This window comes from Drosophila subpulchrella, chromosome 2L (assembly GCF_014743375.2).
Source record: "Drosophila subpulchrella strain 33 F10 #4 breed RU33 chromosome 2L, RU_Dsub_v1.1 Primary Assembly, whole genome shotgun sequence".
NCBI lineage: Eukaryota > Metazoa > Arthropoda > Insecta > Diptera > Drosophilidae > Drosophila > Drosophila subpulchrella.
In genome coordinates, this window is record NC_050610.1 from 19916075 (window position 1) to 19937976 (window position 21902).

The 21902-nt window shown below is 44.9% G+C and overlaps 6 protein-coding genes across 6 annotated transcripts; 3 read left to right on the plus strand and 3 right to left on the minus strand.

The window, feature by feature from the left end:
* Positions 1-1671: 1671 nt before the first annotated feature.
* On the plus strand, positions 1672-5312 carry LOC119546584 (protein hairy). The gene is made up of 3 exons (XM_037852991.1): positions 1672-2077; positions 2833-3144; positions 3848-5312. The coding sequence occupies exons 1-3, from the start codon at positions 2029-2031 to the stop codon at positions 5017-5019; spliced, it is 1533 nt and encodes a 510-aa protein (XP_037708919.1). The 5' UTR covers positions 1672-2028; the 3' UTR covers positions 5020-5312.
* A 182-nt stretch (positions 5313-5494) lies between these two features.
* Positions 5495-8157, minus strand: LOC119548202 (protein hook). Its single transcript, XM_037855332.1, has 6 exons — positions 7160-8157; positions 6488-7048; positions 6309-6427; positions 6104-6156; positions 5865-6041; positions 5495-5812 (listed from the first exon to the last, which is right to left on the minus strand). Exons 1-6 carry the CDS (start codon positions 8048-8050, stop codon positions 5574-5576), a joined length of 2040 nt encoding a protein of 679 aa, XP_037711260.1. The 5' UTR covers positions 8051-8157; the 3' UTR covers positions 5495-5573.
* Positions 8158-8367: 210 nt separating this feature from the next.
* On the minus strand, positions 8368-9253 carry LOC119545930 (uncharacterized protein C1orf50 homolog). The gene is made up of 4 exons (XM_037851848.1): positions 9085-9253; positions 8870-9027; positions 8654-8815; positions 8368-8592 (listed from the first exon to the last, which is right to left on the minus strand). The coding sequence occupies exons 1-4, from the start codon at positions 9137-9139 to the stop codon at positions 8401-8403; spliced, it is 567 nt and encodes a 188-aa protein (XP_037707776.1). The 5' UTR covers positions 9140-9253; the 3' UTR covers positions 8368-8400.
* A 65-nt stretch (positions 9254-9318) lies between these two features.
* LOC119545927 (E3 ubiquitin-protein ligase MIB2) lies at positions 9319-18146 on the plus strand. The gene is made up of 6 exons (XM_037851845.1): positions 9319-9667; positions 10376-10487; positions 14206-14373; positions 14771-15440; positions 15500-15662; positions 15726-18146. The coding sequence occupies exons 2-6, from the start codon at positions 10421-10423 to the stop codon at positions 17793-17795; spliced, it is 3138 nt and encodes a 1045-aa protein (XP_037707773.1). The 5' UTR covers positions 9319-9667; positions 10376-10420; the 3' UTR covers positions 17796-18146.
* Positions 18147-18593: 447 nt separating this feature from the next.
* LOC119545928 (protein catecholamines up) lies at positions 18594-20205 on the plus strand. Its single transcript, XM_037851846.1, has 2 exons — positions 18594-19029; positions 19088-20205. Exons 1-2 carry the CDS (start codon positions 18681-18683, stop codon positions 20059-20061), a joined length of 1323 nt encoding a protein of 440 aa, XP_037707774.1. The 5' UTR covers positions 18594-18680; the 3' UTR covers positions 20062-20205.
* Positions 20166-21637, minus strand: LOC119545929 (tetratricopeptide repeat protein 19 homolog, mitochondrial). The gene is made up of 4 exons (XM_037851847.1): positions 21020-21637; positions 20804-20967; positions 20574-20721; positions 20166-20521 (listed from the first exon to the last, which is right to left on the minus strand). Exons 1-4 carry the CDS (start codon positions 21551-21553, stop codon positions 20258-20260), a joined length of 1110 nt encoding a protein of 369 aa, XP_037707775.1. The 5' UTR covers positions 21554-21637; the 3' UTR covers positions 20166-20257.
* Positions 21638-21902: the final 265 nt, after the last annotated feature.

The window sequence follows — 21902 nt, forward strand, 5'->3', positions numbered from 1 at the left end:
ACAGTTGTCTTCGTCTGGTTCCTGCCACCGCTCCTGTTTTTGCTCCTGCCACTGCCACTGGCACTCCTCCCCCGCTTTCCGCTTGCCTGGCTTATTATTTGCCACGACTGCTGCGCCGCAGAAGTTTCGCCTCGTTGGTGTTATGATTTCGATGCGGGCAGCCGAATGGCAAAGTCAGCGACAGCAAGCACCCACACACCCGCTCATCCATCCCCAACCCACCCACATCCCCCACTGACCCCGCACGACCCACGGTTCGTCGGTCGGAGGAGCAGGATTCTGCTCCGTCGCCCGCAGGCCACAACTCCGGCTAACCCGCCTGCTGACGCCGTTGACGCAGTCAACCCAGTGAGCAAAATGTGTAAGGGATTTTCAATCAAGAGGATTCAATTTCAGAGGATATTTAGATTTTGAAATCCAAAAATGACTTTTTAAATAAATAATGATTTAATAAAAAGTGTTTTAATACACAAAGGCCGAGGATTTAAAACTTATTCTTATATTTTAACTGTTTTATAAAAAAATAATTTAGATAAGAATGAAGTGGAATTAGAAATCCAACAATTTTAGAAGTATAAATAGAGGTAGGCACAATATCTTTAAAAATTATTTATAAATATTTACCCATGTTCAATTTATGACATATAAATTTTACAATGAAGTAATGTAAATTTGATATTAAGAAATGGTATTTTTTCTATTATCTTTTTTTTGAGATTCTTTTAAATATAACAAGAGAGAAAAGAGCATGGTAGAGCCCAAAACTACGCTCGGTAAAAGCGAGAAAGCAATATATTTGATTCAAAATTATATCTGATCAATTGTTATATCGGTGTTCCTATTAAAATCATGGTTTATAACATTCTTTCTTAGAAATAAAAAAACTTAGGGTTAGCCTTCAAAAAAGGTTGATTTTAAGTGCCTCCAACCCCATGGTAATAAATATTAAATGTTTAATCCTGAGTGTTAAGAAACACACCAGAGTTAGACTGCAAGCCTTAATCTAAATGTTGCCCTCAAAAGTATGCTCTGCATTTGCTCCCCAAATAACACTCATCCGCCATGTCTGCTGGGTGTTTTCCTATTTGCGCCTAAGCGAATTGATTTGTATGCCTGTGTGTGGGTTCCTGTGTCTATGACTGAGTACGGGTGTGTGTGTGTGTGTGAAAGCCAGACATGGTCACGCCGTCCGTCCAAGTGGCGGCACGTCGATCCGGCTTGTCGCTTGGGCTGCCTGACATTTGCCGCAGCCAGCGCGCCACCAATTCCTCCGCCCAACCACCCAACCAGCCAACCACCCACCGCCCACTGGCAACATGCCTCCGCTGCGTCGTTAAGCTCTTCGCCAAATGTGTGTGTGTGTGTGGAGGTCGGTGGGGCAACCATTACCACAACCACCATTAACGTGGCAGTCAGCCAGGCGTTGCTGTTGCTGTTGCTGCCACATCCACATTCACATCCACAGGCTTTGTTGCTGCTGCCGCTCCTGCTGATTGCTGTTGCTGTTGCTGTTGCTGCTGTTGTTGTTGTTGCTGTTGCTTTTATTGTCGGTTGACTCCAATCTGCTTTGGTTGCTGCGCCACACGACGACGACGACGGCTCGTGCCACTGCCAGCAGCAGCAGCAGCAGCAGCAACATCAGCAACAGCAACAGCAACGGCAGCAACATGAGCTAACCAAGCATTTCAGTCGGGAAATTTTGCACAAACCAAGCGCACGCGGCAGCGGAAAATCGGAAAAGCCCAGTTGCCAGTCAGACGACAGCCGACAAGCGACGAAGTGAAAAGTCGCAATTGTTTTTGGTCCTTGCCTTCAGTTAGCCGTGCATCCTCGAACAGTGCGGACGTGTGTCCTTGTCGAACGGAATTCGACTTTTTATCAACCACCCAAAAGACGTAATTGTTGGCGCGGACTCTAAAGCTAGACTTTACGAAATTATTAAAAAAATATATAATAAATAAATAAGGCACACCATTTTTTTCTAACTAACGGGCAACGATTTCTTTTGGATTTCGTAAAAATGAGAAAATGACAGCAAAACGTGATAAGGATTACTCGAAAAATAAATCAGCACCTGGTAAAATACAATGTTCTGTCCACTAGAGAAATAAGTTTAAAATGCAAATTCAAATTTTAAACTTTAAACTGTTTTTATACATTTTCTCTACGATATATGTATATAATATAAAGTGAATTTAAATAGTTAATAAATAAAGATTTATTTGAACTGTTACAAAAATTAAACTAGAAGTATGGATAATCTATCTATCAGTGATTGTGTGATTGATCAACATGTCAATCAATCAGTCAATGACTCGCTATATTATATGACTATTAAACAAAGTTGAATTCACTGTTTCTGCAAAAAAAGGACACCTGTGGCCAATATGTGTATAATTTTATTATTAAACAGTGCTCAAATATTACAACATTTTGGTTCACTACTTTTAAAAAGCATGAATAAGTGTCGTTATTATTTAATAAACAACCAACAGAAATATGAGGTGAAATTATTTCCAGCCAAACATAAAGTTTAAAAACATTTTCATATATTTCCCAGCACGCACAATGTGCTCATTAATTAACCAAGTTAAAGGCCTTAATCAATTTACTAACTAAAATGTTGGGCTCCTATGGTCGAATTTAATGCAATACAAAGAAAAACATTATAGTAAAATTTCAAAAGTTTCCAAAAACTAAAGTGACATCTTTACCTGCGCATAATTCAATTACAGCAACTTGCTCTTGCTAAAATCTATTAGACTTCTGCTTAAAGAAAATCACTTGGATTACAAGGTGCTAATTAAATTTATACTTTGATACTTCGAGCAGGCATCGGATTCACCGCCGCCGGCTCAACCAATGGCAGCGGCATAAAATCCATCGGGCTGGTCAGCTCCACGCAGAATGTGACCTCGTCGCAGGACATCAGCAAGCGGACAAACAAACCACTCATGGAGAAGCGACGGCGGGCGCGCATCAACCAGAGCCTGGCCATCCTGAAGGCCCTCATCCTCGAGTCCACCAAGAGCCAGAATGCCAAGAACGGCGAGGGCCAGGCGAAGCACACCAAGCTGGAGAAGGCGGACATCCTGGAACTGACCGTCCGTCACTTTCAGCGGCATCGCAATCTCGATGATCCCAGTGAGTATAGTCCGGGATTAGGGAGCATCCTCTTATCCCCAAGTTGTTTCAAGGATTACGATTTTTATTGGTTCTGCATTTTATTATATTAAATTTGGGTATACGACTTTAAAAATCTTTGCACCAAATAAAATATTCTTTGAACAAAAATATAATGTGGAGTCTTGGAAATCAATTCAAACCCGAATTTATATAGGAATATTGTAAGGAAAGATTTATATTCGGGTTTATTACGGGACGTAGTCCTTAGTCCAAAATTTTGTAGATCGTATCAGGAATAATTATTAAAAGATAACAAAAAGATTTAAATTACAATAATCTACCCTCAGAGAAATAACATTAGGTTCAAAAGTTAAACAGGTTCGAACTGGGCTCTCGTTCTTTTTTCAAGAACGATTTACTCTTAAGCCAGCATTCTTAATTGAATGATTTTTCTTTTAGTTTAATTTGATAATAATTATAACTAATGTGACTGAAAATAAATATTCCTTCTCCTCTTAGTTACATATAGTCCCTTTATAAATTGCCCAAAGCCGGATTACTTATTTTACAGAATTTTTCAAAGAATATTGATAAGATAACTTAGAGAATCAAGAGCCTATCTTAATTTCCTAGAAAATGTTACATTTTTTTAACATTTACAGAACGGATATGCTTAAAATCAAACTTGGGTAGTAATATTTTAATCTTATCTTTCTTACAGCGGTTAACAAATACCGAGCGGGTTACACGGACTGTGCTCGCGAGGTGGCTCGTTACCTGGCCACCCCGGAGCCGCCGCCCCTGGGCACCATGCCCACTTTGGCGGAGCCTGGCTCCAAGGCGCGACTCCTGCGGCATTTGGACCAGTGCATCGCCGAGATCGATGTGGAGATCTGTCCCCACTCGACGGCCACCTTTGCGGAGAGTCCCAGCAGCAGCAGCTGCTTTGACCTAAACCACGCAAAGAAGTCGCAGCCGGAGGAGCATTCGCTGGACTACAGCAGTCAGGACTCGAATCCGCTGGACTACAGCAAAGGCCTGAAGTTGGTGGCAATGGAGCAGAGGACCCAACCTGCCACGCCGGCGCCGCAGGATGAAAACAACAATCGTGGACTCCAGGCGCAGGCGCAGACTCCGATTCCGATTCAAGTGCAGGGCCAGCCACAAAGTCAGCCCTCGCCACAGGATGCAGCCGCTCCCAGCGAGCTGAGCTACGAGGAGGATCGCAACAAGGTGTGCGCCAATGTCCTGGAGCAGTACAAGCAGCAGCTGAAGGCGCAGGTGCAGCAGCAACCCGACTCCGCCAACGGTGTCCTGGTCCTGCCGCCCCACTACGTCCAACTGGCGGCGGCCCTTGGTCTGAGTGCCAAGCCCCTGGTGGATCCGATAGCCACTCGCACGGACTTTGAGCGGCTGATTGAGTTGCAGAGGGTACAGCCACACTTGGCCGGCAAGTTGAGTCCCAATTTCCCCGGAGGTTTGGAGGCGGCCCATGTGGCTGCCGCAGCGGCTGCAGCCTATGCCAACAGCATGGCGGTGGCCGCATCCGCCGGTGTCAACGTTTCCGCCATGGCCACTTCCGGTGCTGGAACGCCATCAGTTCACCAGGAGAGACCCGCCTCGGTGGCAGCCTCTGTCAGTTCCGGCGTCTCTGTGTCGGAACACAAGTCCATGCCCGCCACGCAGCAATCCTCGCCCAGATCCGAGAGTGGCATCGGTTCGAATGAGAACGAGGCTCCGGTGGCCAGTCCACGTCCGCAGACAAGCAACGCAGCTCGTCAGGCCTTAAGACAACGCCAGGAGGAGGAGTACCATTACATGGCCCAGGCGGCGGCGGCGGCTGCAGCGGCAGCAGCTGCTGGACAGGATGAGAGCATGTGGCGACCCTGGTGAACCGGTGGGTCAGAGATCCTATGTACCAAGTATGTAGACTGCACCAGTTAGTTGAGCGAGATCCAGCCGGCAGCCGGCGGTTCGCAGCCCCAACTGATCGCCAAGTAAAGGATGATACCTACTGTTATTACCGCTCGTCTGTGTAGCTCCTGCTCCTTTCCGAATTGCATTTCCTACCTGTGCCAATGCCCAAGAAACTCTCTACAAGATGGGTTCCAGAGCCACGTGGAGCGACCCCTTCATTTATGTGTGCATTTGTTTTCGCCCTGAACTCTGCGTTAAATGTATTTAATTCAATACTAAAAGCTAAAATATTTACAAAACAATGTTATGTTTTTCTTGGGGAAGAAGTTAAGATATGGTTGCACTTAAAACCAAAAAAAAGAATTGATTAGTTTACCTTTGAATATTTTTAGTTATTTTATTAAGGTATATCCTATAAATACGATATAGATCCATGCGGAGGTCCAATAAATACTTGCATTATATATATATTATTTATATAAATTTTCAAACAAGAAAGATACTTAGGCTACTCATCAGGTTCATGCTTTCTACTTTGATTTCATTGCACTTAGGGATTTGCGAGGTGCCGACTGCCGCTGGCGGGCAAGGAAGGTCTGGCCCGAGCCCATTAGGATGGCCAGCTTTGAGTCGATTGCATCGCGTTGGGCATTAACACCTAGCCTGTAGAAGGCGGAGGTCATTAGCTGCTCCTCCATCACACTCATCTTAGGCTTCGGTTCCTCCTCGACAAGGTCAGCACTCTTTTCCAGCACACTAGCATCTAGTGCTAGAGAATAAACAATTAGGTTTTTGTCCATGAAGTGTGTTGAATAACTTACCACTAGCAATTCGCGGATCTATGCTCTTGATCACCTCTTTGGCCTTCTCCACGCATTTTCGGTATTTGGCGTCATACACCAGAATTTCTTGCTCACGTGCTGATAAATTAGATTCCAGCTGAGTCACCTTACATTGCAGAGACGTGCTCTGGGTCACAGCTTCCTCCAGTTGAAGAGCTTTGAGTATAAAAATAATATAGGCTTTTGTTTTTTCGAATAGGAATTTAATCATGACTCACTCTTCTGCTCATTTAGCTCCATCAGCTGTTTAATTTGCTTGCCAAACTCGCTCCTGTGATAAAAAAAAGGTTTACGAGAAATAGATCATGATATAAAATGCGAACTAATAAGTGAATGAAATTAATAAATGAGAACACATTCAGAATGCAGTGGTTTATGTTTAGAAATCGAACTAAAGAGTATTACAAAGTGATTTAAACTTACTCTTTCAAAATAGGATCATCGCTTTGGGAGGCATGCGATAGGGAAAGAATACGTTCATTGGCCGTCTTAAGCTGCTCACGCAAATTTTCGCAGCGTTTGTTGGCATCGTCCAGAAGTTGCTACAACAATATATAGTATGAATATAATGCTACCAACTAACACTATCTGCCATGACTCACCGCCAAAGCTGTCTGGCCGCCCTGCCCCTCGCGCAGCGCCTTGTTCTCCGCCTCCAGACGCTGAAGTTTTTCCACAGTTGCAGACGGCTGCAATTCCCGGGAAACGGTGGTGCCAGTCAGCGCCGAGTTGGAGGACAGTTGTCCGCATTTCAGCTCGTCGACGGTCTCGCGAAGATTATCGCGCTCCTTGAGCAGGCTGTCCTTGGCCCGCTGCAGGGCTAGGTTCTTGCCCTCCAGATTCTTGTTGTCAAACTCGAGTTTAACGTTCTTGCTGCTCTCGGCGTCCAGCTTGGCATGCAGGTCTTGGATCTCCTTCTTGAACAATTCCACCTGACCTTTAGTATTGGCATATCGTTTGGCATCCTCCTCAAACTGCGCATTTTGTTGTACATAGTCGGCGCTGCGCTCCTCCAGGATCTTGACCTGCTTCTTCAGGTCGTTGTAGTCTTCTAGCTTCTTTTTGTACGTGTCAAGCTGGGCCTCACAAATCTTGAGTTTGTCATTGGATTCCCGTAGAACGTCGACCTCGTCCTTAAGAGTGATTACCTCAGCAGAGCTTTTCTGTTGGTAACAAAAGTGGTTTACATTATATTATTTTTAAAAGTATTGCATATTCATGAAAATATAGAATGATATGTAGGATTAGAGTTTATTGATTATGGGAATACGTACCATCAATTCCTCGATGCGCATTTGCATGTGAAGCAGATCTGTATCCTGTTGTTGGGCCTTGAGTTTTAGGTCTTCGCGAGCTCCTTCGGACTGTAGCAGCTCCTCCTTTAGTAGGTCCAGCTGGCGGCGCAGCTCGTTGTAGCGCACAGATCCGGCTTGGACTGGTCCCAAAGAGACACCATCATCCCCAATCACCGTAGAGTGTTGCTCCAGGCGGGCAAACTCCTGTTGTAGCTTCTGCAACTCCTGCTGAAGGTTCGTTTTCTCGTCGATCAGCAGCAGCATTTTCTTCTCGGTCTCGAAGCATTTCTGAGCCATGGCATCGCGCTCCTCCTGCACGGCCTTGGTGTCCAGAATTCCGCTGAGGGAGCTGCGCGACAGGGAGCTGACCACACCGCCCTCCGGCGAGGAAGCTTGCCTTGTGGTCTCCAGCTCCTGAAGAGCGCGCATAATGTTAGCCTGCAGCTCCTCCTCCAGACACATAATCTCCGTGATGTAGGACTGCTTCTTGGCACAGTTGACGGCGCACCCGAGGACCAGCTGCAGCAGGCGCTCCAGTTCGCCCAGGTCGCATTTCTCGGCAATCCTCTGCAGATCCGGTTTGGAGAAATCACTCAGGGAGAGGTTGAGCACTTCGCTGTAGTAGTCATACACCGACTGCGTCACCTTCTTAAGGTTGCTCATCCGCAGCCGCCAGTTACTGCCCACGGCGCTGGCCTTGATCTTGGACAGCCAGGCGTCGGTGAAGGATTCGGGGGCGAATTGATTCAGGGCCTGGGCCAGAGCCACTCCGTCGGCCAGAGATTCCGCATCTGCGTGCGGAGCATTCAGATTGAGGGTCTTGAACCACTCCAACAGGCTGTAGTACATCTCGTTCTTGGGCGCGGACATGTTGCGTGTCGGAACGAAACGCTAAACGAAACAAAACAAACTAAAAATATGCACAATTTCACAAAAAAGAGAGCTCTCAGCTGTTGCACTGAAAGCAAAACAGAAACCGAAATCGAACTGCAGCTATCGATAGGCACCGAGATGCACTTGTCCTATCGATTGAAAATAATCGAAGGCTTTTATCATTTTAATTTATTTAAGAAATATTTATTAAACATTTTTTTAATAATTCTTTATTAAAATTATCTATTCATTTAAAGGTAGTTTTTTATCGTCAGGCAATTAACGTAATATTTGGTTATTAAAAAACTCAAAAATACAAACCATTTACTCATTTAATTTCTATTATCTTATTCATTATTTATATTAAAGTCAATGGCCATAGCTGAACCTCGCCCACTTTCTAGGGCCTTTTGCATACACTGCTCTGCCCACTTGATTTTCTCATCCTGCTCCTTAATTTTATCCACTGGGGTCCAGCTCAAATCGAATTCCAACCTATAGCTGCCTTTAAATGTCTGGTCAACCGATAGATTCCATTCCTACAATAGAATAATATAATATATTAGGGGTTTTCCAAAGATCTTTAAAAACAAAACGTACTTCCGGTGATAGCATGCTGAAATAGTTTTGACCCGATGCCCTTTGATAAAGATGGTAGATTTGCCCGGGTTTTTTGGTGAAGTTGCAGGCCGCACTATGCAGTTCTTGGTTAAGACCCGACTCCTTCAGTATATCCATGGCCTGGGCCTGAAGCATCTTGATCTATTAAAGTTCTATTAGTACTTTAAGTATAGTTAAAGAGGGTGATGTACTAACCTGCTCCATTATAACCCCCAGCTTATGGCAGGTAGTGTTTTTCAACTGTTTGTCTGCATTTTGGATCTGTTGGGCCAAGGCTATGATATCCTCCTCCTGGTGCATAGAAACGCGCATGGGATCCAACTGCAATTGGGGATTCCTCTCGACCAGTTGGGCTGCAAAAAGTACATATTTATTTTTTACCACCAAGGTCTTGTATAACGCCGATTTACCCTTCTTAACAGCTGTTTGATACGTTAGTTGGTCCATTTCAGCAACCCTTTTCATCACACGCCCACGATCATAAATAAAAACAACCAAGCAGACCTAAGTAAACAACTAAATTTAATCTATAGACTGCCAAAAACAAATTAACATGTGTTCGTGTTGTTGATATTTCAGTCTCGGCCATCGATTACCCTACTGCCTATCGATTACTATCGACTGCAGCTGTAATTTTGCACGGCCACCTTTAGTAAGAAGTAAGAAGCAGACCCAAATTGTAGTTGTATTTTTTAGTGCTAGCAAAATTGGAATTTTGGCCAATAAACTATCAAATTGTAATGTGCTTGAGAGCTTGGACGAATCGTGCGGTCTCGGCGTGTTAGAAAAGTGCGAAAAACGAATCGCGTTCGAGTGAACTATGACCCCTTTTGCTCACCGTAGCAACGGTGCCCATGCATTTTAGCGAAAGGAAACACTAAATGCCCAATAAAAAGCGCACGCGCGCATAAAATGCACCAATAAAGGCACGAGAACTTAAAGTTTTTCATTGCAAACAGCTGGAGCACAGCGACAGTATCACAAATTGCATTGGTAAGCCCCCAAAAACCAAAACCAAAGCCGTGCCCTCAATAATCGTTGTTCCCGATACCCGATTTTGCATATATACTTATGTACATACAGATAAATACATATATATGTATATATGCGATGTCAAAACGGGCGTGAGTGTGTGTGTGAGTGCTTGGACTTTCGTAAACAACACATGCGGGTCAATTCCTTGAATGACTTGGTTACTTGACCAAAAGTCAGACACCAGCAATGGGTTTTTATCAACGGGTTGATGAGGAATCGTCATTGGAATGGTTCATATGTACAAATATCCATCTGTCTTATCGGCATGCGTCATACGAGCTACTGGGCTGCACCCGCACCACAAAAACTCGGACTCCCCGGAACCGAAGCACTGTGGCGATCGGGAGGCATATGTACATATCTGGCATTTGAATGGCATTGCCTCCGCCGATGGACATGGATATCCCAGTACATATGGTGCCACAGAAAAATCTCAAGAAGTTTACAATTGCTTTTTAAGTTCGCTATACCCCAGTAATACACCTTTTTAAGTGGCTTCAGACCTTCAAAGATTCCCGTGGCACCTCCCCCCATTATGCTCCCCTTCCATTTTAGTCATGCGCTGACGGGGCCGCCATTTAGTTGACCCAATTATCAGCCCAGGTCCCATCAAACTCCGCGTTCCGAGTAATGTCAAATGTCACATCTATGCTATCATCCTTGCAGGAAACGGCTGAAACGGAATTACATAAAGTGAGCCAACCAAGCGCCATGCGAGCCTCCATTCCGCCCGGCATTCGAGTGGTGCGCGGACCCAATTGGATCTGGTCGAATCAAGGTAAGAACGCACTCAGGCAGCCACCAAGCCAACTTGTTTACCTTTACCCACCTCCAAAGGGGCGAATTAACTTGCCATCCGCTCTCTGTTTATAGATACGTGTGTTTTTGTTAGGCAGTATAGACTGAAATCGGCGTACCGTGAAGATTAGTGGGGGAAGACCATGCTACTCATAATTAAATCCGAAATTAATTTTGAAATTTCCATGTTTAGTCATATTAACTTGGGCTTAGATGGAACTTATCAGCTCGACAGAAAAAAAAGAGGGATTATTTGCGCATTTTTAAGATTAAACTCATTCTTATGTTAGTATCATTTTTTTCATTATTATCCGAACGCCAAGTATGCAAGTTTTTTATAACTCATTTTTTAATGTAATTAAACATAAAACACTTTTATTATAAAAGTTCAGATTGCGAATATGAATTTAAAGATAATATTTTGATAAAATTTCCAATTACTTACTATCTATATATGTAGACCTAGCATCAAAAACAATGAGTCAATACAGCACCAAATGACACTATTAAAATGCCTTATCATTCGATTTTGATATCTGTAAACTGATTTGCTAAGATTTTTTGGGACTCCCCATTTGGCCCATACGCTAGTCATTTATAAAGTTCACTATAAACAAGAAAGGAAGTTAGCTTCGGCAAGCCGAAGCTTATATACCCTTGCAGCTATAATTATTAAATTTAAAAACACAAAAAATGATATTCCCAATAGTATAAGATAATATGTCAAAAAACACCGAAGCTATAATTTGTTTCATATTATTTTCCTACCAATTTTCCGATCGTTCCTATGGCAGCTATATGATATAGTCGTCCGATTTTGATAAAATTAAATTCGAAACCCAGAACTAATTAAAAAATGTTATTTCCAAGCGTAGGAGGTTATATGTTAAAAAACACCGAAGCTATAATTTGTTTCATATTATTTTCCTACCAATTTTGCGATCGTTCCTATGGCAGCTATATGACATAGTCGTCCGATTTTGATAAAATTTAATTCGAAATTCAAAACTAATTAAAAAATGTTATTTCCAAGCGTTGGAGGTTATATGTTGAAAAACACCGAAGCTATAATTTTTTTCATATTATTTTTCCACAAATTTTCCGATCGTTCCTATGGCAGCTATATGATATAGTCGTCCGATTTCGATAAAATTTAATTTAAAATTCAAAATTATTTAAAAATTGTTATTTCCAAGCTTAGGAGTTTATATGCTAAAAAACACCAAAGATATAATTTTTTTTCATTTTTTTGTCCGATTATTCCTATGGGAGCTATAAGATATAGTTGTCCGATCCGGCTGGTTCCGACTTATATACTACCTGCAAAAGATATAAGACTTTTGGGAAAGTTTCAGCCCGATAGCTTTAAAACTGAGAGACTAGTTTGCGTAGAAACGGACGGACAGACGGACAGACGGACAGACGGACAGACGGACATGGCTAGATCGACTCGTCTAGTCATGCTGATCAAGAATATATATACTTTATGGGGTCGGAAACGTCTCCTTCACTGCGTTGCAAACTTCTGACTGAAATCAATATACCCTCTGCAAGGGTATAAATATGCTCTATTGGGGTTTAATCTTAAAATGGAACTAGACCCCCAGATGTTATTTCAATTGGCTGTTTCCTAAAGCTGATAAAACTTTGTACATATTTTGAAACTTCAAAATCCGTAAATTTTATTTGGCGATATGAGCAAAGCTGATAAAATGTGTTATAATCATTTTACAACCCATAAATTCAATGTGGCTATAAATGAAAATGCGATTTTGATATTATTCTTCTTATCAGCAAGGATTTTTTTAAGATTTTGAAATATCAATAGGAATTTATGAAATTAAGAAGAATTAAACTCAAACTAAAGCTGATAAAATGTGATAATAATCATTTTACAACCCATAAAGGAAGTATTCAAAATTTCTAAGAAATTCAATGTGGCTATAAATGAAAATGCGATTTTGAAGGAAATTATTTCGTGACCGATATTTACTGTATACCCGAAACTCAACTCACTTGGCATTGGCACCCGTGGAGGGTCGGCAGGGGAGGGGGGTGGGTTTTAGGGGGCGGCGGGACGGTGGGGTGTACGTCCGTGTCCGCTTGTGTTGCTCGGGGCGTTCTTGTATGTAAAGAGGACGCGCCTCGCTATTTTTAGCAACACTCACTGCCGCAGCAGCGAAATTCTTGCGCTTACCAATTGCTTCTGCTTTCGTCGCTTCGTTTTATGGCCCATACATATATGGCGGGGATGTGCGGTTCTCGATAGTACATATACACTAAGGCCACCCTACGTGGCAGGTAAACACGCCCGTAGGCAGCTGCCCACCAAACAATAATATTGCGTAGTTTTTAATTGAATTAATTGTCTTTAGCTGGAAAAAATTCATATTATACGTATTACAAACAATTAGTTGGTAATGCTTATACATATCATTTCGAAATCAGACTTAAATTGAAAAAGAGTAGAACTGTATTCGAAAAAAGATCTTCACATATGTACTTTTATTAATCATGCAATAATGTATTAACATTATAATAGCTTTTCTCTTAAATGGACCCATAATTAACAACTCCTAAAGTAGAACGAAAACTTTTTTAAACATTATTGCTTAGATAAATGAAAGGTTTAATTTAGTAATTTCTAAAAATTTCTGTCTTTATAAATGTTGTAATCCCAAAAGCTTTAGTGATACTACTTCTATGTACTTCCGGAAGTCAAAAAACTTATATTACAAAGTTCTGTGTTACTTGCAAAATATCTTATCGCTATATTCATAATGGTCAAGAATTTGGATTCAAGATAACGAGTACAATTATATTTATCAAACACGTCAGGACTTTCATGAATCAATTTAAATGCTTAAGCTCTATCCTGTTATCTACTGTTGCTTCAAAACCATAGACGATATAAAAAGTGAGAAATACTGGGTGTTAATAGAAACAGTTTTTGTTGAGTAATGCTTTGAGCCTATTGGACAGGCTACAACTGCAGCTGCACATGGCTGCAGTGAATGCACACACGGATTAGGTCATGGTATGTGTTCCTTCCTTCTCGAAACGCAGTTTTTCCCCTACAGCAAAAAGCCTGCAGCATGTGTTATATACATATGTCTGGCTATCACATCAGGCGGCAAGGGCGCGTGCCATTTTGTCTCCAACCTTTTTGGAGTGTTTATTTTTAGTCACCGGGTGGGGATCGCGAGTTCTTAGTTCCAGCGTGCCTTTAGATTGGGGAGAATGTGGAGAGTTTATTTTTGTGCCTTGGTATTCCTTCTGCTGGGGTGTGTTGAAAATAGACATAAACAAAAGTTTCAGATAGGAGCAGAGCCATCGGTGCCCCCATTCCTCCCCAACCAACATCAAATGTCACCCTCTAGAGAACGTCTCCACATCCACACCCGTGTTTTGGGGTAATTATAGAGCAGCTGCACGTCCGAGTTCGAGTGCATAACAAAAATCCGCTTGGAGCCCGAGCCCGAGTCAATGATTGTGGGTATTTATAGTCATGGCGCGTTGTTTATGAGGGGGAAGTGTGCATTGCATATGTCTGATATCCACCGGATGTGGATGTGGCTGTGGATATGCACACAATGCAGCCCAAGGAGGAGCCTGGCTGCAGCTCTATAGATTCCCCATCACATCTCGCCAACTAACATCACATCGCTTCCAACTTTGTTTCATTGCTTACGCAACAGACGACGGAGAAGGTCACGTTGGAACCGTTTGCGAAATCGGACGTTGTGGATCGACACACTCGCCGGAGAACACCGTGGTTGTCAACTGGGATTCCGGACACCGGACCAACTACCGGGTGGGCTACCAGAACCAGTACGACTTGATAATTGTGGATAATGCTCAAGTTGGTAAGTGAAAATGTAATTTTTAGAGAATTATTCTGAAAACTTAAGAACTAGGTAGTAAAAATTGCAACTGATAAATTCTTTTGATTAGAAAATATATATTTTTACAATATCAACAAATTCTTTTTGTGTTATTTTTTTATATTGTTTGAATAATGTAGTTATAAAATGTATCATATTATTAAATATAAAACATTAAGGAGTTATTATTATTTTTCAAAAATATCGGAACATCAGCATTTTGAAATATCAATAGGAATTTATGAAATTAAAAAGAATTAAACTCAAACTAAAAGTAGGAAAATCGGGGTATTTACATATTTTTTAGTTTGTAGTTCTTGAAATAATTTAAATAAAAAATGTATTTACATATATTAACTTTCTTATTATTTATTCGCAGGAGTTCGTCACTCGAATGTCGTCTGCGATGGCTGTTCCAAGGCGGGCATCGCCGGCATAGTATTTAAGTGCGCCCAGTGTGCCAACTACCATCTGTGCGCCTACTGCTACGCGGAGGATCTGCACGACCTGGAGCACCCCTTCGTCCGCTACACCTCTCCCAATTCGCTGGGCGTACGAGTGCCGACGAGAAAGGGCTCCAAGCGCATCCAGTTGCGCGGCATCTTCGTGGGCGCCAAAGTGGTGCGCGGTCCTGACTGGGAGTGGAGCGAACAGGACGGCGGCGAGGGTAAAACTGGACGGGTAATGGAAATCCGGGGCTGGGACAACGAATCGTGTCGCAGCGTGGCCAACGTATCGTGGGTAACCGGATCGACGAACGTCTATCGTCTGGGCCATAAGGGCAACGTGGACCTCAAGTATATAACGGCCACTTGCGGCGGTCACTACTACAAGGACCATATGCCCGTTCTGGGTCAGCCGGAGGAGTTGCAGCCGGTGGCGCCGATGGTGAAGCCAAGCTTCTCCGTGGGCGACCGCGTCAAGGTTTGCCTGGAGGTTGATGCCCTGATGAAGTTGCAGCAGGGGCACGGGGGATGGAATCCGCGCATGGTCGAGCACTTGTCCAAACTGGGCACCGTACATCGCATCACGGACAAAGGCGACATACGGTGGGTATACGCAATAATTTTACATTTATTTGTGTCTCTAACAATGGTAATCCCAACAGTGTCCAGTATGAAAACTGTCCCAATCGTTGGACCTTCCATCCCGCCGCTCTTGTAAAGGTTGTCTCTTTTCGCGTCGGTGATCTGGTCACCATTATTAATGATGCCAACAAAGTGCAGCAGCTGCAGAAGGGCCACGGCGAATGGATCGAAATCATGCGACACGTAAGTGGAGTTTTGTAAAATCCTTAAAAATTATACTATTTATAATATAAAATCCGCTTTCAGGCCCTGGGCAAAATTTGCAAGGTTGTGAAGGTGTACTCGGACGGCGATCTGCGCATCCAGCAATTAGATGACGGCTTCGAGTGGACGTTGAATCCGAAATGTGTCAAACTGGAGCGTTCGCCCCTGGCCACGGCAGCTGAGCGCTCCAACAGCATGATGGACCTGAGCCACCGGCGAGCGGACCATGTGATGACACCGCTCTCTGGGCTCTCGGGCAGTTCGGTTGCCGACAAGCTGGTTCGGGAGGCCGCCCAGGGCCATTTGGATTTCGTCCGCCAGTACCTGGATGTGAATCCCGGCCAGGTGGACGTAATGAGTGGTGGCAAAGCTTGCATTCAGGTTGCCTCGCACCAGGGTTACGTCGACCTTGTCAGCTACCTCATCTCCAAGGGTGCCAACGTGAATGCGGTGGACAAGGAGGGCGACTCTGCCCTGCATTACGCAGCATTCGGCAATCAACCGGCCACGATGCGTGTGCTGTTGCAGCACGGTGCCGAGGTGAACTTCCTCAACTCGAGCCACTGCTCTGCACTGCACATATGCGCGCACAAGAAAACGCCGCACTGCGTCCGCGAGTTGCTGCAGCACAACGCCAACGTGAATATCCAGGACTCGTACGGTGATACGGCGCTCCACGATGCAATCGGCAAGGAGAACACGGAGGTCGTAGAGTTACTATGCAATGCGCCCAACCTGGACTTCACGGTGAAGAATAATCGCGGCTTCAACGTGCTCCATCATGCAGCGCTTAAGGGCAACGTGGTGGCGGCCCGCCGCATCTTGTTGCTCTCCCGCCAGCTGGTCAATGTGCGCAAGGACGATGGCTTTGCGGCCCTTCATTTGGCAGCTCTCAACGGACATGCCCAGGTGGTGGAAACGTTGGTCACCGAAGGACAAGCGGAGTTGGATATACGCAACAATCGCCGGCAGACGCCTTTCTTGCTGGCCGTCTCCCAGGGCCATGCCGGCGTGATCGAGCGACTCGTGCGGCTTTCCTGCGACGTAAACGCCAAGGACGAGGATGGTGACAATGCCATGCACTTGTGCGTGATTAAGAAGTCCAATCTGCAATCTGCCGCCGAACCGCACCCCGAGGAGGCACCTGAGATCCACAAGTTTTACCTGAGTCTAGTGCAGACGAGCGTTCGTGCCGAGGATAGACTGATGTACAGCATCCTTATCTATCTTTCGAGGGCCGGCTGTCGAGTGGAGCTTAACAACGCCAATGCAAGTATTTTCGAATGGATCACGGACCGCAACATCAGGCAGCTAATCTTCGGGCAACAGGGCGAAGTGGAGTCACTGCCTAGAAACCTCCAAGCTCTGGAAATGTCCGCACCAGCTACCGCCGGTGAGGAAGTTTCTGCTGTAACAGGAGCTGAATCCAATGGAAGTGTAGCAGCACCACCACCACCGCAGCGCCAGCAATTAGATCTAATGCCAAAGCCAAACGAGATACCATCGGCTGCAGCAGGTGCAGCTCCATCCACGCCCTCCGCTTCGCCGGGCGTAAAAAAACTAAACTCGGACGCAGTGCAGCAGAACGTCTCGCCACAGGTAGCGCCGCGCAAGAAGGCGCCCAAGCCCCCGGTGACCTCATGCTCGAGTAGTACGGTACTGGAGGCCGGGGCGGCAGGTCCTAGCCCCAGTCCGGTGATCGTGTCCGGTCCTCAGGAGTGCATTGTCTGTAATGAGATCCTGCAGTTGGTGCGCTTCGAGCCGTGCCAGCACCAGATCGCTTGCGAGGAGTGCGGCATCCGAATGAAGAAGTGCCTCCGCTGCGGGGTGGTCATAGAACGGCGTCTTACAGCCAGCGGGCGGATAGTTGCCCTGCCTACGTCCACGTCGTCACCCAGTGACCCCACACGCCTGCCGTCCGGGGATCTGCTGCGCTACCTGGAGAACAAGGTGCAGGAGTTCGAGGAGTCGCACTTCTGCGGCATTTGCATGGAACGAAAGCGGGATGTGGCCTTCCTCTGCGGCCACGGAGCCTGCTCCCATTGTGCCGAAACGCTCCGGACGTGCCACATGTGTCGGAAGACAATACTCAAGAAGATCAACCTGTACTGAGCGGAGGAAACGGAACCGGAAACGGAAACGACAGAAGGATCAGCAGCAATTCAACCAGCAACCAAAGTGGCTTGTATATATACATACACAAAACAAACACTGAACACACACACCCACATTGCCGTGTCATGTGCAACTCGAACTAATAATTTATTGATCACCGACGAATTTTACGCGGTTTATCAACGGCATAGTATACATAAACAAATTATTGTGCACCCTTCACGTGTCTAGTTATTAGCCTCGTTTAACCATGTCTGGTAACGATAAAAAAAATAGGAAACAAACTAAAAGCATAAAGATATTTAATAGTCATTTAATTGCAAATATACAAATACAAAATTATTCAAATGATTGTATTTTAATCGATGTTAAAATTGACATGGGGGAACGTTTTTATCAGGTAGGTTTGTCAAGAACGTTTTTTATATTTATTATTTAATGAAAGACTATTAATTGAGATGTTGAGCGAAATCTCAGGTCTTGCTTTAATTAATGGTTAAGTGAAAATTAGTTCTCAATTTAAACTGTTTAGTTCCAAAACAAAGTACGATGTGAACGGTTTACTTTTGATAGTGTAAACAGCGCATGATTTTCAAATATTTAACTATCTACTTAATAAGTACTACTTATGTTTGTAAACATTGACTTTTATCAGCAGTGGCCTTGTCTTTAGAACTTTTGTAGAAAAAGTTAAACAAATATCCAAGGTTAAACAATTCAAAAGAAAACAAAAACATCTGTCTATATATTCTAAAAAAAAAACAATCGATAGCGTATGTATCTCTCGGTTATCGATAACTACAGTGAGTACGCAGCGAGAAAAAAGCAAACACGTCACAACACTTTAGCCGCAGTCCCACGCGTAACAGAGACTAGGACAAAATGGCCAAACAAGTGGCTGATTTCCAGGGCAGCAAGCTCCAGTTCTACCAGAAGGTGGCCTTGGGCATCATCCTGGGAGCCGTGCTCCTCTCCCTGCCGGCTTTGTGCGCCGGCCAGGGCAATCCCAGTTTCAAATACTCGCGGGAAGCCAACGAAAACTTCGATCCGCAGAACGCTCCGCAGGCGGAGCACCATCATCACCACGACCATGACCATGGACACGACCATGATCATCACGACCACGATCATGGGCATCATCACCATGAGCACGATCATGATCACGGCCACGATCATGGACACCATCATCACGGGCACGGAGAAAGTCACACCAAGTCAAAGCCGGCTTTGGGTAAGCCAACAGTCACCCATACATACAATACCTCGGGTATGACCCCAATTTCTTATAGATATGAGCACCATTTGGCTGCACTCAATGGGATCCACGCTTCTTATCAGCGCCGCTCCCTTCGTGCTGCTGTACATTATTCCTCTCGACAACAGTGAGGCGATGAAGCCGCGTCTAAAAGTTTTGCTGGCCTTCGCATCCGGCGGCTTGCTGGGCGACGCTTTCCTCCACTTGATTCCTCATGCAACGCATCCTCATAGCCATGGAGAACATGATCACGACCACGACCATGATCACCATCATCATCACCACGAGGGCGAGGAACACGAGCACGCCCACAGCCACGACATGAGCGTTGGCCTGTGGGTTCTTGGTGGAATCATTGCCTTTTTGTCGGTGGAGAAACTTGTTCGCATCTTAAAGGGCGGTCAAGGAGGACATGGGCATAGCCATGGAGCCCCAAAGCCCAAACCAGTGGCTCCTAAAAAGAAGTCTTCCGACAAGGAAGACAGCGGAGATGGAGACAAACCTGCTAAGCCAACCAAGACCAAGTCCAAGAAACCAGAAGCCGAGCCGGAGGGCGAAGTGGAGATTTCTGGCTACTTGAACCTTGCAGCGGACTTTGCCCATAACTTTACCGACGGTCTGGCCATTGGTGCCTCATACTTGGCGGGCAACAGCATTGGCATTGTGACCACCGTCACCATTTTGCTGCACGAAGTACCCCACGAGATTGGCGACTTTGCCATTCTAATCAAGTCGGGATGCTCCAGGCGAAAGGCGATGCTGCTGCAGCTGGTCACTGCCCTCGGAGCTCTGGCGGGCACAGCGCTGGCTCTCCTGGGAGCTGGAAGCGGAGACGGCTCCGCACCATGGGTTCTGCCCTTCACCGCTGGCGGTTTCATTTACATTGCAACAGTGAGCGTTCTGCCAGAACTGCTGGAGGAGTCCACCAAGCTGAAACAGTCGCTGAAGGAAATATTTGCTCTTCTCACCGGCGTAGCCCTTATGATCGTCATCGCGAAGTTCGAATAGTGTTTAAAGTTCGAAAAGTTAATAAAAAAAAAAGTTATAATAGCGCGGCGATTCAAATTTCTAATATTCCAATATTCACGCCCCGCGATTATTTCTCAATGTGATCGAGGCCGCGCTATTTAAGCCTTTACAATTTGCGCTTTACTTCGAAATTAAATTTTTATAAATAGTCAAAAATACATTGTAAAAAGAAACCTCACTTTCGCTTCTCCCCGTTGAGGGTGGTCTTTATCTCGTTGAGGCAATACTCGGCCTGCTCAACGGCATCGGGATTCTGGTGCTGCTTGCCCAATTTCCACGCCAGCCGGCAGGCGTTCTCCGCTTGCGTCATCAGACCTTCTCGCAAGTACACTAGACCGAGGTTGGCCTGTAAAATACCCTCCTGTGTGGAGTCCTTCAGCTCCTTGGCCAGTTCCATGGCCTGCTCAAGGGTCTCCCTGGCCTCGGAGTACTTCTCCAGCTGTAATAAACCCGATTAATATTATGGACACTCGACAACTAAGATGACCTACGTTCACATACGCCACACTAATGTTGTTCAGAATGGTCACCGAGGCATCATTGACGGCGCCATAAACATCGATGAGTGTGTCGAAGGCCTCCTTGAAAAGGTTTTTGGCCTCCAGATACTTGCCCTGCTTCATCAACAGCTGGCCGAACCTGAAAGGATAAGCACAAGGAAACACATTGACTGTGACTGCAACTGTGAGCTGGGTAGCGGCAATGGAAACACCTTCAATACCAATTCTTTGTCAGGCCATACAGCTCCAATATGTCCTTGTCGTCGGGCATTTTCTCCAGGAGTTTGGCCAACTGTTGAAGCGTCCAGGTGAAGCCTTGAAAGCTCTTCTCCAAATCACCTTGCAGCTGTGACATGTGCGCTATTTTGGAGCTGATGTGGAGTATCTAAAGATGAAAGAGATCTTAACTGGTGAAGGAGGGTAGGTGTGTCACCTACCTTGGGACTTTCTTCGGTGTGGCCGTCGGCAAAGAGGCGCTTCATCACGTCCGTGAAGATCTTCTCCGCCTTCTTGAACTGCTCCCGTTCCATGGCCAAATTGGCCATCAGATCGAAAACATAAGTGATGCCGTCCTTGCTCTGAATATCCTGGGCCATTCGCAGGGCCAGGTGGAGCATCTGTTCGGCCTTGTCGTACTGTTCCCGCTGAATGCAGAGGATCGAACGCTTGATGGTCTTCACCAGCTTGTCCTCCGGAGTCTCCTCCTTTTCATCACCGCCTCCGAACAGATTCAGGGTAAAGGCAGCGGAAAAGGCCCAAAACATTCCGCCGGATGAGCTTGGAGCGGGTTGAGCTGTCCAGGCCACTCGGTGATCCGCAGCATAGGCACACAGTGATCGTGTTCCCGATCCCAACCGTTGGCTATAAGTGCTCCTCTTCAATGGAGCCATATGACAGTACTCCCTGGGATTCGGGACAAGCCGCAGCCTGCCCATCACTTGGGTCAATTTAACAATATTTTTCACAATCATATTTGTTGGGCTTATTTCATTTTTTAGCTAAAAACTATTATATGCAGGTACTTTGCAGGTATGGTATTGAAAATTATGAAATTGGTGCAGTGTTGCAAAGCGCGGTAAATGAGTTTTGAAAATGCATTTTGTACCGCTAAATAGTTTTAATTTAATGCCGATTGCGCATAATAACAGAGCCTTTTTGGTAAGGTTTTAAAAAAGATTTATAAAGTTATTTGAAATAACTTATTTCATATCGCTTAGAGATGATACCGGCAGGAAAAACATCTAGAAGGGTGACTAACGGTTATTTCATAAATACTTAAAAACTTTAACGAATTTATTTAATAAGTATATTTTTTATTTA

What these genes read in the sequence shown, in the direction of transcription:
- LOC119546584 (XM_037852991.1), top strand. Translation starts at nt 2,029, where the DNA reads ATGACAGCAAAACGTGATAAGGATTACTCGAAAAATAAATCAGCACCT. An exon ending in GAAAAATAAATCAGCACCTG is followed by an intron (nt 2,078 to 2,832) that starts GTAAAATACAAT and finishes TACTTCGAGCAG; the next exon opens with GCATCGGATTCACCGCCGCC. An exon ending in TCGCAATCTCGATGATCCCA is followed by an intron (nt 3,145 to 3,847) that starts GTGAGTATAGTC and finishes TCTTTCTTACAG; the next exon opens with CGGTTAACAAATACCGAGCG.
- LOC119548202 (XM_037855332.1), bottom strand. Translation starts at nt 8,050, where the DNA reads ATGTCCGCGCCCAAGAACGAGATGTACTACAGCCTGTTGGAGTGGTTC. An exon ending in TGCGCATCGAGGAATTGATG is followed by an intron (nt 7,049 to 7,159) that starts GTACGTATTCCC and finishes TGTTACCAACAG; the next exon opens with AAAAGCTCTGCTGAGGTAAT. An exon ending in GATGATCCTATTTTGAAAGA is followed by an intron (nt 6,157 to 6,308) that starts GTAAGTTTAAAT and finishes TTTTTATCACAG; the next exon opens with GAGCGAGTTTGGCAAGCAAA.
- LOC119545930 (XM_037851848.1), bottom strand. Translation starts at nt 9,139, where the DNA reads ATGAAAAGGGTTGCTGAAATGGACCAACTAACGTATCAAACAGCTGTT. An exon ending in TGGGGGTTATAATGGAGCAG is followed by an intron (nt 8,816 to 8,869) that starts GTTAGTACATCA and finishes GAACTTTAATAG; the next exon opens with ATCAAGATGCTTCAGGCCCA. An exon ending in TCAGCATGCTATCACCGGAA is followed by an intron (nt 8,593 to 8,653) that starts GTACGTTTTGTT and finishes ATTCTATTGTAG; the next exon opens with GAATGGAATCTATCGGTTGA.
- LOC119545927 (XM_037851845.1), top strand. Translation starts at nt 10,421, where the DNA reads ATGCGAGCCTCCATTCCGCCCGGCATTCGAGTGGTGCGCGGACCCAAT. An exon ending in ACGGACAAAGGCGACATACG is followed by an intron (nt 15,441 to 15,499) that starts GTGGGTATACGC and finishes TAATCCCAACAG; the next exon opens with TGTCCAGTATGAAAACTGTC. An exon ending in GGATCGAAATCATGCGACAC is followed by an intron (nt 15,663 to 15,725) that starts GTAAGTGGAGTT and finishes ATCCGCTTTCAG; the next exon opens with GCCCTGGGCAAAATTTGCAA.
- LOC119545928 (XM_037851846.1), top strand. Translation starts at nt 18,681, where the DNA reads ATGGCCAAACAAGTGGCTGATTTCCAGGGCAGCAAGCTCCAGTTCTAC. An exon ending in CAAGTCAAAGCCGGCTTTGG is followed by an intron (nt 19,030 to 19,087) that starts GTAAGCCAACAG and finishes AATTTCTTATAG; the next exon opens with ATATGAGCACCATTTGGCTG.
- LOC119545929 (XM_037851847.1), bottom strand. Translation starts at nt 21,553, where the DNA reads ATGATTGTGAAAAATATTGTTAAATTGACCCAAGTGATGGGCAGGCTG. An exon ending in TATGGCCTGACAAAGAATTG is followed by an intron (nt 20,722 to 20,803) that starts GTATTGAAGGTG and finishes TTATCCTTTCAG; the next exon opens with GTTCGGCCAGCTGTTGATGA. An exon ending in TTAGTGTGGCGTATGTGAAC is followed by an intron (nt 20,522 to 20,573) that starts GTAGGTCATCTT and finishes GGTTTATTACAG; the next exon opens with CTGGAGAAGTACTCCGAGGC.